This window comes from Nothoprocta perdicaria, unplaced genomic scaffold (assembly GCF_003342845.1).
Source record: "Nothoprocta perdicaria isolate Ctin4 unplaced genomic scaffold, notPer1 scaffold_234, whole genome shotgun sequence".
In the NCBI taxonomy this organism is placed as follows: domain Eukaryota; kingdom Metazoa; phylum Chordata; class Aves; order Tinamiformes; family Tinamidae; genus Nothoprocta; species Nothoprocta perdicaria.
Window position 1 is genome coordinate 929657 of NW_020455460.1, and position 13081 is coordinate 942737.

The 13081-nt window shown below is 57.9% G+C and overlaps 3 protein-coding genes across 6 annotated transcripts in view; all 3 read right to left on the reverse strand.

Annotated features, from left to right (window-relative positions):
- The window catches only part of DHX38 (DEAH-box helicase 38), a 9604-nt gene extending 9540 nt beyond the window's left edge, over positions 1-64 (reverse strand). The window contains exon 1 of the mRNA XM_026039623.1: positions 59-64. Coding sequence (XP_025895408.1) covers positions 59-64 — 6 coding nt within the window. The remainder of the gene's footprint in view (positions 1-58) is intronic.
- A 671-nt stretch (positions 65-735) lies between these two features.
- On the reverse strand, positions 736-3332 carry DHODH (dihydroorotate dehydrogenase (quinone)). Its single transcript, XM_026039624.1, has 9 exons — positions 3193-3332; positions 2603-2791; positions 2031-2230; positions 1866-1948; positions 1493-1680; positions 1310-1423; positions 1090-1243; positions 866-1025; positions 736-790 (listed from the first exon to the last, which is right to left on the reverse strand). The coding sequence occupies exons 1-9, from the start codon at positions 3214-3216 to the stop codon at positions 736-738; spliced, it is 1167 nt and encodes a 388-aa protein (XP_025895409.1). The 5' UTR covers positions 3217-3332.
- A 491-nt stretch (positions 3333-3823) lies between these two features.
- IST1 (IST1, ESCRT-III associated factor) lies at positions 3824-12716 on the reverse strand. Of its 4 annotated transcripts, none has more exons than XM_026039593.1 (10): positions 12665-12716; positions 10923-11022; positions 10089-10269; positions 9808-9895; positions 9423-9506; positions 8980-9090; positions 8396-8602; positions 7271-7363; positions 6119-6164; positions 3824-4938 (listed from the first exon to the last, which is right to left on the reverse strand). In XM_026039593.1, exons 2-10 carry the CDS (start codon positions 11008-11010, stop codon positions 4739-4741), a joined length of 1098 nt encoding a protein of 365 aa, XP_025895378.1. In that variant the 5' UTR covers positions 11011-11022; positions 12665-12716; the 3' UTR covers positions 3824-4738. The 4 variants fall into 4 exon arrangements, with proteins under 4 accessions (XP_025895378.1, XP_025895381.1, XP_025895377.1 ...); XM_026039596.1 differs by lacking the exon at positions 12665-12716 and adding an exon at positions 12113-12304 and having other exon boundaries at positions 7275-7363; XM_026039592.1 differs by lacking the exon at positions 12665-12716 and adding an exon at positions 12113-12301.
- Positions 12717-13081: the final 365 nt, after the last annotated feature.

The window sequence follows — 13081 nt, forward strand, 5'->3', positions numbered from 1 at the left end:
GCTCCCCCGGCCGCGCTCGGCAGCCGTCTCAGCGCCCGCGGGGCAGCCCCCCGAGCGCCGCCATTGCCGCCCCACAGTGCTCCGCGCGAGCGGCCGCTCTCGCCCGCGCACCGCCGACTCACGGGGCGCGCAGCGCTACCGCCCTCCCAGCTACCACAGAGTGGCGGGCGGACAGGCGACGCCGCGCACACTTCCGGCGCACAGAAGGGCGGGGGGGTGACGTGCGGCGGCGACAGCTGGCTGGGCCAGGCCGCCCAGGGCGGGGGCGGAGCCAGGGCCTCCCAGGGCGGAGCCGGGGCGGGGCCAGGGCCGCCCAGGGCGGGGGCGGGGCCGGGCCGCCCGGGACGGGGGCGGGGCCAAGACCGTCCCAGGCGGGGGCGGGGCCAGGTCCGCCAAGGATGGGGCGGGGGCGGAGCCGGGGCGGGGCCAGGGCCGCCAGGGCGCCCACACCGGCGCGCGCCCTGGGGACCACGGGGCCGGGCGGGACGCGGGGCCACCGGGGTGCACGGGGCCCAGCTGGAGCCGCCGCGAGGTCCGTGGAGCTGGCGGCCGCTGGCACACATGGAGCGCACCTCTGGAGCGGAGTTCGGAGGCTGTGCAGGCAGTGTGCACGGCCAAGGGGCACCTTTATTGTCACTGCAGCTGCACATGGAGCCACGAACTGCTCTGCCCCCTGCCCGCCCGGGGCTGGGGGCTGCCGCCATCCCTCACAGGGCTCCTTGATCCCGCAACACTTCAGCCGCGGTGATCGGCTCCCACGGCCGCGGACACGCTGTCAAACCCCTGCTCCCTGCGCAGAGAGGCCATGAGGGCCGTGCCCGGGGAGCAGGGGGCCGCGCCACAGCAGCGCTGCACGCGCACTCACCTCAGCAGCTCCTGCAGCTCCCGCTTGACGGCGCTCACGGCGGGTGGCCCGCGGTACACCAGCGCCGTGTACATCTGCACCAGAGACGCTCCAGCACGGATCTTCTCCAGTGCATCATGCCCGCTGCTCACGCCCCCGACTCCCACGATGGGCACGCGGCCTGCAGCCAGCGCAGCGTCAGCGCAGGCAGCATGGGCACCCAGCCTGCCCAGATTTGCACCTACCTTCTGTGAGCATGTACATGTCCCGCACGGTCTGCGTGGAGAGCTCACGCAGCGGAGCCCCGCTCAGCCCGCCGGGCTCCATGCGCCGCTGGCTCCGCAGCCCGTGGGGGCGGCTCACCGTGGTATTGCTCACGATGAGCCCATCCACACCGAGCTGCGGGGGCGGCGCATGAGTCGCAGCACGAGCCACCCCCAGCCACCCGCCGCCGCCAACCCTCACCTCGCACACGACACTGGCGATGTCCCGCTTGTCCTGTGCGCTGAGGTCCGGGGCAATCTTCACCAGCACGGCCGGCTTGCGCTCGCAGGGCAGTGCATCCCTCTCCGCCAGCACCTGCGGGCTCAGGCATTGGGCCAGTGCTCTTCCTGCATGCGGAAGGGGGGGCCCAGCCGCGGCACCCACCTTGCTCAGCAGGCTGCGCAGCTCGGCCCGGCCCTGCAGGTCCCGCAGCCCTGGTGTGTTGGGGCTGGACACATTCACCACCAGGTAGTCAGCCAGGGGACCCAGCACCTGTACACCAGCCACGTAGTCGGCAGCAGCATCCACAGAGCTCCTGTTCTTGCCCAGGTTGATGCCGAGCGGCATTCCCGCTGGAACGGAGAAAGCTCAGCAGGGGTAGTCCTGTCCCCAGCTGCGGTCAAAGAGGGACCATGCAGCTGCTCATCGCTCAGCCCTGATCTAGCCTGGCAGGTGACAGCACCGTGGCTGCCCAGTCCCATGAGTTCCAGTCCCACAGCAGCCGTGGGGCAGTGCCCGGCTCTGCCACTGCCCTCACCTTCGGAGAGGCGGCGCTGCGCTGGCAGGCGGGCGCGCAGCCTGCGCTGCACCGCGTCGTGCCCGTGGCTGTTGAAGCCGTACCTGGAGCAGAGCAGGGCGCTCAGCACCGGGCGGGACATGGGGCGACAGCACCCAGCTCTGCCCTGGCAGCCCCCACACCCACCGGTTAATGACGGCCTTGTCCTCCGGCAGCCGGAACACCCGGGGCTTGGGGTTGCCCTCCTGCGGCTGGGGCGTCACCGTCCCCACTTCCACAAAGCCAAAGCCCATCCCGTACAGCCCGTCCACAGCCTCGCCATGCTTGTCGAAACCAGCTGCCAGCCCCACCGGGTTGCGGAAGTGCCGCCCGAACACGTGCGTCTCCTGCGGGGTGCAGCTGGGTCAGCGCCTGTGCAGCTGGGTCAGCGCCTGGCACCAGGAGCCAGAGCTGTGGGAAGCGGCGGCTGTGCAGCGCCGGAGCCCAGCAGGGGCTGCAGCCGGGGCCGTCTCCTCGCCCACAGCGCCCAGTGCCCCCGTGTCCCACCCACTCCCTGGCACTGCCGACCTCCCTCCCACAGCCCCCAGGGCTGCACCTCCCTCCCACAGCCCCTGTCCCCCCGCCCCTCTCCCCACAGTCCCTGCTGCCACCCCCCCTCCCCTCCCAGTGTCCCAGCCTCCTGCCCCAGGCCCTCTGGCAGCCCTGCCTCCCTCCCCGGCGTCCCTCCCCAGGGTCCCTCCCCGCTTCGTGATCCGCACCAGGCCGGGGCTGTCGGGCCGCGCAGGTGGCAGGATGCCGGAGGCGGCTGCGCGCAGGGCCAGGCCGTGGGCGGCCTCGGGCGGCAGGGCGCGGAGCACGGGCATCACGGCCGTGTAGAGCCGCTCATCGCCGGCTGCCAACGCGCAGCCCAGCAGCAGGCCCCCGCCCGCCAGCGCACACAGCCCGCGCTGCAACGCGCCGTCAGTGAGCGCCCAGGCTGGCACCACCACGGGCCACCCCGTGCTGCACCCCACAACTGAACCCTGCATCCCCGCACTGAATCCTGCACCCCCCCACCCTGCACCCCCTACCTTGCACCCCTGCACTGAATCCTGCACCCCTGCACTGCACCCTGCACCCTCCCCCCTGCACGCTGCACCCCCCATCCTGCACCCTTCTGCATTGCAGCCTCCCCCCCAGCTGCACCCCCGCACTGCACCCTGCACCCCCGCACTGCACCCCCTGCACTCCCGCACCTCCCGGCCCCCCACACTCCCTCAGAGCCTCCCCCCTCGCCCCACCCCGCACCCATCCCCTCCCCTCCGTCCCCGCCGTGGCCCCGCGTCCGCCCCGCCCCGCGCCCGCTCACGCGCAGCGCCGCTGCCGCCACCATCGCCCAGATGGACACGTGCACGGGGCACTTCCTGGAGAACTGGCCCCGTGATTGGCCGATGCCGCACTGTACTAGCCAATAGTGACGCAGCAGCGCGGCGGCTGGCCAGTACGAGCAGAAAGGGCTCGCCCCGCAGTCGTGACGTCACGAGGGAGAGGAGCCTTGTGGCACCTAACGCCGCGGGGAGCGCCCTGGAAAGGGGGCGTGGCCTGAGCGGGGGCGTGGCCTGAGCGGGGGCGTGGCCTGAGCGGGGGCGTGGCCTGAGCGGGGCGTGGCCTGAGCGGGGCGTGGCCCGTCACGGCTCCCGCTCCCGGCCCGTCCCGCCGCTCAGCCTCCCGGGCTCGCCCGGGCAGTGGGGCCGGGCAGATGTTGATTTGCCCTCGCTCTCCCCTCGCTCATGCTGCTTAGAGGGCATCACGCACCACAAACCTGCGGACCGCACCACAGAGCCTGAGGGAGCTTCATCAAATGCCCCAAAACCAACCCCCAGCCTCAGCCAAGAAGAGCCCAGCATCCCACTACACTCGGACACAGCTGCTCCCACTCCTAAACTTTATTAAGAACTAGTCTGTAAGATACAAACCAATCAAAACCTTCAAAGAAAAGTTGTGTGAAAATGTTATGTACAGATACATTACACAGAAGAGAGCAAGTCCCGTTCAGCAGCCGCCCCCACGTGCAGGCACACAGGAGCCAGCGCTGCAGGGGCGCTGCTGCCAACAGCCAAGCTGGAGGTTTCCCACAACCCTGCTCTCAAGGGAAGCAAAGTTACTGCCCAGCATCCAGCCTCCCAGCCCAGCATAGCTCTCCACAGGCTTTACAGCAGGCAGCTGTTTAAGGCAGACTGAGAAGCCAGCACCTGGCCCTGGTGGCCGCTCCTCCCCAGGGGCTGGGCACGCTCTGCAGGTGGCTGCACAGCCCTATCTTCATGCCAGGCGAGCGAGCCCTCCTCGGTAACACAGCCAAGGCCACGGAGGGCTCCCTGAGAATCCACTGGCACTAACAGCTTCAGCCTCCAAGGCAAACTGTACCTAGATCTAGCTTCAGCCAGGGGCTGGCCTAAGAGCCAGGGCACCGCAAAACAGCCAGGGCAGCACGGAGGCCACTCACAACTCGCCCTCTGGGCCACAAAGCAGAGCTGAGCAGCACATGTGCGATGCTCCCCCAGAGAGGGATTGACTCTGGTCATCTCTCCACCTTTATCTTCCTTCTCCATGAAAGGAAATGCAGAGCCATGTAGAGGCAGCCAGGATTTGCCTTCCTGTGGAATATAACCACCCAGGCAGATAGGAGCTGTTCCCTGCTCCAGTCTCATGGGATCCCACCATAGTTCACCCCTCCTGCAGCAACAAAGACTGGGAAAGCAGGGGCATTTGGTATAAGTACAGCAGAAAGAGGGCTCAGAAAGAAAAGTGCATTCATTTTAAGTTAAAACAGGAAACCAATTTCTAGGGGAGTGTTTCAGAGAGTAAAAGCTGTCACAGCTGCTGCCTCTCACAGCAGAGCTACAGGCCAGACTGTCTTATGTTTTCTTCTTTAGCTCCTCAAATCTCCGAGAAAGATCATCAAAATCAATGTCTTCTGAGGCAGAAGAATTGGCACCAGCAGATGCTGTTGGCAGAGTATCCGGCACTGATGGCAATTCTGGCAACACAAAGTTGTCAAAGTTATCAGGAACTCCAGCTCTTGGTTTTGGAGTAGGCTCCGCCTTGGGACTAGGCCCTATAAAAAATAAGGGAAATACCATTTAACTTCACCATTAGACTGTCCCCACACTGAGCCACACAAGAAAGGTCACTGTATCAAACTGCAGCCCCAGTTTTCCAGAGAGGGCTGATAGTCACACACTTCCAACTGCACTTAACGAGGAAAAACACATGGTACCAAGTTGACATTGCTGGAAGGAACTGCAGTCATGGTGGATCAGGCTGGTTGCCCTTATCCTGTGGCAGCACCACCTGGAAGTGGATCCATCTCCTGCTGCTAGCCTGCTGTGGGTGGGCTGAAGCTCCCACGCACATAGCACAAATGTACTATGTCTAGGGAATTCAGATTCCCCAATTACTCCATTCCAAAACCCTTGAGAGATGCAGCTACTGCATGCCCTTATCTGTCAGCCTGAAGCATCCAGTGTACCTACAGGTCAGCCTCCTTCAGCATGTCACCTGTCTCCTTCAGCTTTCATTACTAACAACATCTTTCCAGACAACTCCATTGAACTATTAGAAATAATTGCTAGAGCTGGCAAGGGTCTATTTACTTAAAAAAAAAAAAAAAACTACTTACTATGTTTTTTGTCCTTATCAAGTGGCTAGAGACAGTAAAAAGTATCCCTGAAGTATACAGTATAGAACTAGAGGTGTAAGGCTGCAGAATTTTGCTACAGTCCAGTTATGGTGCATGAAACAACTCAAAAACTTTTAGGCAACTGGAGACAGGGATAACAGCTATCTCTACTAGGCCTGCTATAGGCAATCTTCACACTGAAATTAATTCAGATTTACTTAGTCCTTACTTCTTTCATTCTGTAGTTGCAGGATGTGATTATTCATCCAATATTTTTAATATATAAATATATATGTGTGTGTGTATATCTACCTCACTTTAATCTGTTATACTCATCTTATCCTGCAACTCCCTACATGTAACTTGACAGCTTAAGCTGGAGGCCATGTACCATCTCTGTGGTCAAGCTCTGGTTTCTCAGTGGAAGTCCAGATCTGAGAGGACACTCTCCATTTCTGACACAGTTTACTCCAGCCTCAGACAGATCCTACTTCACAAGGCATCAAGTTCAACACATTGTTTCCTGTAGGGAGAGCTTCCTCCCAGGGACACTAGGATCCCAAGCCAACGACAGCCCCAACCTATCCTGTGTTTCCACGCTTCCTGGTGTACTTACCAGATGTCTGTGTAGAAGGATCTTTGTCAGCATTAGGCTCATCAATCTGAAACAGATACTCAGTTACTACAGGTTTTTCTCTAAGCAGTCACAGGATTGCACAGTCTGTAAGTACTGCACACGGACAACAGCAACCACATTCACAGAGCAGTAAAAATGCTCTTTCCCTCCCAGGAAGATAGACAACCCTAATACCCAGTACACCCAGAAAAATCTCTCTCTTCCTAAGGAGGCAGTACTTCCAGTCTACTCTCCCTCCTTGTCAACCAAAGCAGCTTCAAGGCACTTCAAAAAAAAATTCACTAGAAGGGGAATCAAGAAGATAAGTTAAAGACAGCTGCTATTTACACACCTACGCAGAGAATGGTAGCTTCCCTTTATAAGCCATTAGATAAGGTCTTGTGACGAATATATGGCAAGGGATGAAAGAACCCTACCTCAGGTCTTGATGCAGCTGGGACAAAGGCTCACAGTATTGCCAGCAGTGCTGGAAAAGCTGCTCCCAAGGGCAGCAGAGCCATCTACCTCCGCCCAGCTAACAACTCTTGCATCTAGGCCTGCACTTCCTCGATCCAAAGGCTGTGAGCAGCTAGCAGGTGATGTCAGCACACACTGAAAGCCACATGACAGGCATCATCATGACCTCCAGCAGAGACACAGGCAAACACAGAAAGAGAAAATTCCAGCACTTCCCTCTCTTGGCCCTAAAGGCCTAAGAAGAGTTTGGGAAAGAGAGTGTATTTAACACACATCAGGTGGGTCAGCCAATGTTTTCATCCAGGTTAACTACTGAATTAGTTCAGAATCCATAACAGAACAAGACAAAAGGCTACAAAGTCTTCACACTGGAAAAAGCAGAATTGTGGACTCTGTTTGTTAACTATGTATCACCATTTTAACAATGCAGGAAAACAAGTTTTGGCTTTCTTCTACAGCCAAAACATTCAGCTGAATGAGGAGCTTCCCCCTCACACGCACTCAGTGATTCACCACACCTAAAAGCAATGCCAACCACCACCAGTTCCAGAGAGAAGAGTTGAGAGCAATGTGCTTAATGAACATTTGTCTTCCCCATGCCTATCGCTGCCCTCCACTATCACTCTTTTGGAGGTTCTCTGTCTCCCACAAGGACGATTCACCTCAGACACTTACAGACTCATATGTTGGTGGGTTTGCCGGAATTGGTGGCGGATGAACGTTCGCAAAAGGCTGGTAGGTCCCCACTGGTAGGCCATTGAAGTTCTCCTGTAAAGAAAAACAAGTTCAGTTGTGATGCACAACTCGTGCTCCCCAGGCAAGTCACCTGGGAGTACTCCTGCAGCTGCTAGCTGGGAGCTCGTAGGAGCTGCAGCTGCTAGCTGGGAGGCAGAGAGATAGTAAATTAAAAACACATGCACACAAGTATCAAAAGTTATTTACATACTATAAAAACAAATAAACAAAAAATATATTGGTCAGATGTAGTCACCTGGGCCAGACCAGCTAAGAAGTCTGCAGGCTATTCTGAAGAACCAGCTTGACTAAAGAGTCCATCTTTTAAAGTATTACAAGCACCAATGCAAACGGAAAACATTCTGCCTTAAGAATTCCTAAGCTACCATCACAAAACAGGGAGACGGTCCCTCTGGGTCACTCAAGGCTTTGTCCTACCCTTGTCTGTAACAGAACTGTGCTTCAAAGACCTAGACTTGGAGAGAGTCTTCAGCATATTTATGCTGGGACTCCAGACAGCTGCTAATACCTGGCCCAGATTTTCTCTGAAAAACACTGCAGCACTGCAGAGGCCATATTAAGATACCATTCCACTGTCCTGCCACTGTCTAGTCCACACAGACAACTGAAGTGCATAATCCAGCAAAGGGCCTGTGACAAGGTGCTCTTCCCCATCCCACCTTCCACCCTTGCAAGGAATCATCTCCAAGGGCCCCTGGCCTGGTCCCCTTTCCTCACAGGTCTGAGGACAGGGTGCTCTCGTGTTTATCCCTTGCTTCTCTCCTGACAATCAGCAGAGGACTGCCTCAGGAGTCAAGTCTGGACTCCTCTGTTTCAAGGGAAGAGTGAGCTGTCTGGAGAACAAGAGTAGAAATTTTCAAGGACTTGAAGCAAAAGGAAACTTCAGATGCAGTGACAATTCTTACCCAATGTAGTCTCACAGCAATAAGGCAGCCTTCCAATTCAGCAAGATACTGGACATTTCTCAAAAATCAAGCGCAGGATTAAGCATTACAAGCAGAGTCTCCCCCAGAAAAGTTAAGAGTTCAAAGCACGGACACTTACTGGTCCCTTTGAGGGTGGATAAGAGAATGGTGGGTTTGGTGATGGCATGGGCATGAGCATTGGCATTGGCATGGGCATTACTCCATCGTGACCAACCAGCGGCGCTGTAAATCCACCACCACCTCCCCCTCCAGGGCCATCTTTCTTCACATCATCAGTGAATCCCACGTCGATCAGATCTGCCTCTCCAACTGCAGGGGCTTCAGCCTGGGGAAAGGAGGAAGAGCTCAACTTACCAAACACATCACTATTCTGATCAAAATCCACTGATTAGAATCAGACACAGCATTTGCTGTGTAAGAGATGGGTCAAAGCAACAAGGACAAAACAGAAAGCAACGACAGAGTGATGCTCATGAGAATCAGAATGAGGTCAGACAACAACAAGACTCACTACATCCATTTGCCCTAGGGGATGTGGAGAAGAGTGAAGCTGCTGCATTAGAGCTGTCCAGGAGATAGCAAAGCACAGCTACCAGAGCTTGTTGCAATGGCACAGCTCTCTGAAAGCCAGCACAGTGCAAAGGAGACATTCCAGCTGCTGGAACGCAGAGGGAGTTCCAGACTTGCATATGCCTCACTCACCATCACCACTGAGTCGGGTTCATAGGGTACGTTGTAGTTCTTGGCAATCTCAATGAGGTATCTCTCCACCAGGATCTTGGGTGGTGCCTCTACACTCAGCTTGTGCATCAGCTGGAAATACAACGGTGTATGGACACTGAGCAGGTGCAGGGCAGCACAGCAGAGCTCTGTCCCACCTGCTGCAGGGAGCAGAGTGTAGCCTTGGGGAGGCCCTTCCTGTGGCCACTGCTGTCACAACGGAGGCCGCTGGCACCCAGAGGACAGGGGTCTGTGTGTCCTGTTCCTCTGCGACCAGGGTACAGCAGGGTCCCACTCATGCCATGCTCTGGTGCTTTAAGGCACACAGGCCTTCAGCAGGACGGACAGTCCACCCGCCCCGCAGAGCCAGGGGACAAAGGTCAGAAGCTGCACTTGCAAGTGCAGCTGCTCCACCAGTTTGTTACCCTGTCATTGACTGTCCCAATCTGGTTTGTCCGGCACAGCTTCCCATATTCCTTGCTGTACTTGGCACACAGCTGGTCAGCAACCTGCAGCGGGAGAGAAACCCTGAGGAACTGCACACCCTTGTTCTCCCCGTCACACTCCCCACATGTGCTGCAGTACTGGCAGCCTCCCGCAGCCATCCCCCCTTTGCTTCTGCAAGTATCACAGCAGAGCAGCCACAGACACCCCTGAGGCTCCACGGCTCCTCACTGAAGTGGCAGCCATGCTGTACGGTCCAGGAAGATACCTCCTTAACCTCAGCAATACCCAGACAACAGCCTCCTCTGCTTTCTAGCAGTACCACTTCCACCCCACACGTTACACCCCTCAAACAGGCCTACTCACAATCTTCAACTCAGCCACTTCCGACTGGAGCCGTGGGGCAGCCCATATCAGTGTAGACACAGCTTCCGCCAGGCCGGAGTCCAGCTCCCTAGGAACCAACAAGACAATCCTATCCATACCAAGCACCCATTCTTGGCAGCCCTCAAGCTGCTCAGTCTCAAAATCCTCTTCCTGAGGAAGAAAAGGGGTCTCCTGAGGCCTTGGGACAGTGAGCATATCCTGTCCCTGTCCCCAGCAGGCCTGATCCCACTGCCACAGCGCATCCCTAGGCTGGAGCTTACTTCATGGACTGGATCAAGCCAAAGCGGGCGAGCAGCAGATCGCAGTACAGCTCCAGGATCTCCATGGCCTCCACCAGGTAATCTTCTCGGATGATGTGCTCCACACGAATCCTGGCGCGTTCATCCTTCCCAGCTGCCAGATAATCTGCAATCTCCTTCCTCGCCTTCTGGGCCAACTCCGCTAGAGCACATACCCCCAGGGCTGGTCACTGCGCTGGCAGGGCTGCTGCCTCCATCCCCACACACAGTCCCCAGACGCATAAATCCAGTGCCAGTTTCTCTCTCCTTCACCAAGTCTGTGGTGCGAGACACTTGGCCACAGCTTTGTGGAGCCATTGTTTCTCACTCCTAGCATGGTAGCCCACCAGCTACAGGAATGGGTTTTTAGCTGCCAGGACTGTTCCTGTGCCTACAGCTCCACTGCAGAGCCATTGGTAATCTCTCCTGTGTGTCCAAGCAGGACAGCACAGGCAGGGCCTTCCTCATCTCCTCATGCTCCTCCCAGCACCATGGCATGGAGAGAACGGTCAGCAAAGGACCTTATGGGCAAGCCAGGCAATCCCTCCACAGTCCCCAGCTGCCACCCCACACAGCTTGTCAGCTGCTCTCAAGCAGCTTTGGAGAGGGCAACCGAGGCCCCTCAAGAGCCAGTCTGCTCCCGCAGGCACCACACACCAGGGAGGACTGCAAGCCCTGGCTCCAGGAGTGGGAAAGGAAGAGAGGAAGGTTGCTCCACATTTGCTTTTTGAAATTTCTACAACCCCAGAAAAGTCTCCTCTAGCATCTTGAGCCCCCCGACCAGCCTGGCTCACACCTATCCCCAGAAATACTCACTCTTCTTCTTCTCCAGAAGCTTGAGGCGATTGATAACAAGGCGCAGGTTGACTCGCAAGCGCTCAGCCTTGAAGCCAGAGCCCAACATGACCAACGCTTTCTGTGAGAGAAGAGCAGAGGGTCACTAGCACCAGGAGCTGCTAACGGCACCAGAAAGACAGCAGTCACTGTTATACCTAGAAACAAGCAATTCTTCAGATTAACAGCTCTGTTGTTCCTGAGTCTGCTCACATACAAACAACTGGATTCATAGCACCCACTGTTCTGCTTCCCCCCTTACAACTTACCAGGGTCTACAGGGAATACACAGGGTATTTCTAGTCTGACAGAGTTTCAACCACAGAAACTGTAGCATTTTCCACCAATGTGAGAAAACATCTTCACTCCTCCAAATGCTCAAAGAGAAATAAAGTGCAAAATCTGGGACTACTCCATAAGGTAGTTTTGGAGTAGAGGTAAGGTAGTTTTTGGCAGTGTTTTCCAAGGGTGGAAAACATACCCTAAATTATAACTTAAACACCTAAGTCAATTTAATCCAGACAAGTGACACCAGCCACTGGCTTGAATACAAGAGGACAGCAGATTTTAAAAACATTGCACAAAACATCCATCAGCAGCATTCTAGAAAAACATGGTTATGCCCACGCTCAAGAAACTGAGCTAGATGGTACCTTGAGCTTCCACCCAGCCCTCAATCTCTACAAAATCCAAGTGGAAAAAAACAAACAAAAAACAGATCTCACGAACATCTAATAGCAGCAAATAATATCCTGCAGTAAGCAATAAAGTGCTGTTAGAAGACAGGGTCACACTTCCCTACCTTCCACTGCAGGAAAACACAGCAGTGCCTAGAGATGCCATCTACAACAGCTACCACTGCCAGATCCTCCCTCTCAGTTACTTCCGCCAGCAAAGCCTCATTAGGCTTCTCTCTCCTTAGAGATCGCGTTGGTGGACTGCGAGCAGCAGAACAAGCACCAATAACCCTCTCGATGAGCCACACAGGCAGCCCTGCACCAATAACTCTACTGCAGGGCTGGGGAGCCGGGGCTGCGAAGCAGGGTCAGGCTCCCTGGCAGCAGCCAGAAGCTCCCAGCTCCTTTATTTTCCCCACACTCCCACTGCTGACGACACACCCTGGCACCCAGCCAGTCCCTCGTGAGCCAACGCAACTCCCAGCAGTAAACTACCTTGAGGCTTCTGATCAGGGCCTCCGTTGGCTGCTCCTTGCGCCAGCCTTCCATGGAGCTACCTGACCGGAGGACCTGGGCTCACGCCTACTGGAGACTTTACAGCAATGTTGTGGATAGCGACAGCACTTTGTCGGCACGGGGATCACATGTGATTTGTTATGCTCCGTGACCAGCCTATTCAGCCGACCTGGTCACACACCAGTGCCAGCAACCAGCACCTCGAAGCAGCACAGACCCAGCAACACACCAAGACAGAGGCCCCAGGGACGCACCCAGGCCCCACGCGCTCCGAACCTCGCTACAAACGGGACACGCTCGCGCGCCGCCGGAGCGAAGCCCGCGCTGGCAGCGCGCGGCAGCCGCGCACGGACGGAGAGGCCGCTGCGGCGAGCGGCGCCCGCAGCCCCGGCGGGACGGAGGCCCAGCTCCGCCGCCTTCACTCGGCGCCGCGCCGGGGCCGCCTCCGCTCTGCTCCCCTGCCCGGACGGCACCGCCCGCAGCCGAGGCGCGCGGTAGCGCTCGGAACCCGCTCGCCCGCCACAGTCTCACCTCCCGTCCCGACGAGCAGGCTCCGGGCACCCAAAATGGCGGCACGGCGGCCTCAGCACCACCCGCGCAGGGATCCGCGGTGCCGCTCCGCCCCCAGCCCAGCCGGGCTCGGCCCGGCCCGGCCCGGCCCGGCTAGGTTCAATCGGGGCGGCGTGGGGCGGGGCGGGATGACGGTGCTTCAGGCGGGGAACCGCAGCTATCACCCACGGAGGAGCAGCACTCAGGGACTACTTTATCCGGCGGAGGGATCAGGATTCCGCATCTCACTTCACTGTCGCGCCGGCGCCCGCTGTCCGGCGCACAGGTTCCGAACACCGACCGTTCCGCGGGACCGGCGCTGACCTGCAGCCGGAGGGCGCGCAGGGGACGCGCTTCGAGCGCGCGGAGCGGGGCGGGGCGGGGCGGGGCGGGGCGGAG

Excerpts from the sequence above, each read along its gene's own strand:
- DHODH (XM_026039624.1), bottom strand. The coding sequence starts at position 3,216 with ATGGTGGCGGCAGCGGCGCTGCGC. Across the intron at positions 2,231-2,602 it reads GGCCCGACAGCCCCGGCCTG|GAGACGCACGTGTTCGGGCG; the intron begins GTGCGGATCACG and ends TGCACCCCGCAG. Across the intron at positions 1,026-1,089 it reads CATGTACATGCTCACAGAAG|GCCGCGTGCCCATCGTGGGA; the intron begins GTAGGTGCAAAT and ends CGCTGGCTGCAG.
- IST1 (XM_026039592.1), bottom strand. The coding sequence starts at position 12,166 with ATGGAAGGCTGGCGCAAGGAGCAGCCAACGGAGGCCCTGATCAGAAGC. Across the intron at positions 9,507-9,807 it reads AAGTGGCTGAGTTGAAGATT|GTTGCTGACCAGCTGTGTGC; the intron begins GTGAGTAGGCCT and ends CTCCCGCTGCAG. Across the intron at positions 4,939-6,118 it reads TCCTTCTACACAGACATCTG|GGCCTAGTCCCAAGGCGGAG; the intron begins GTAAGTACACCA and ends TATTTTTTATAG.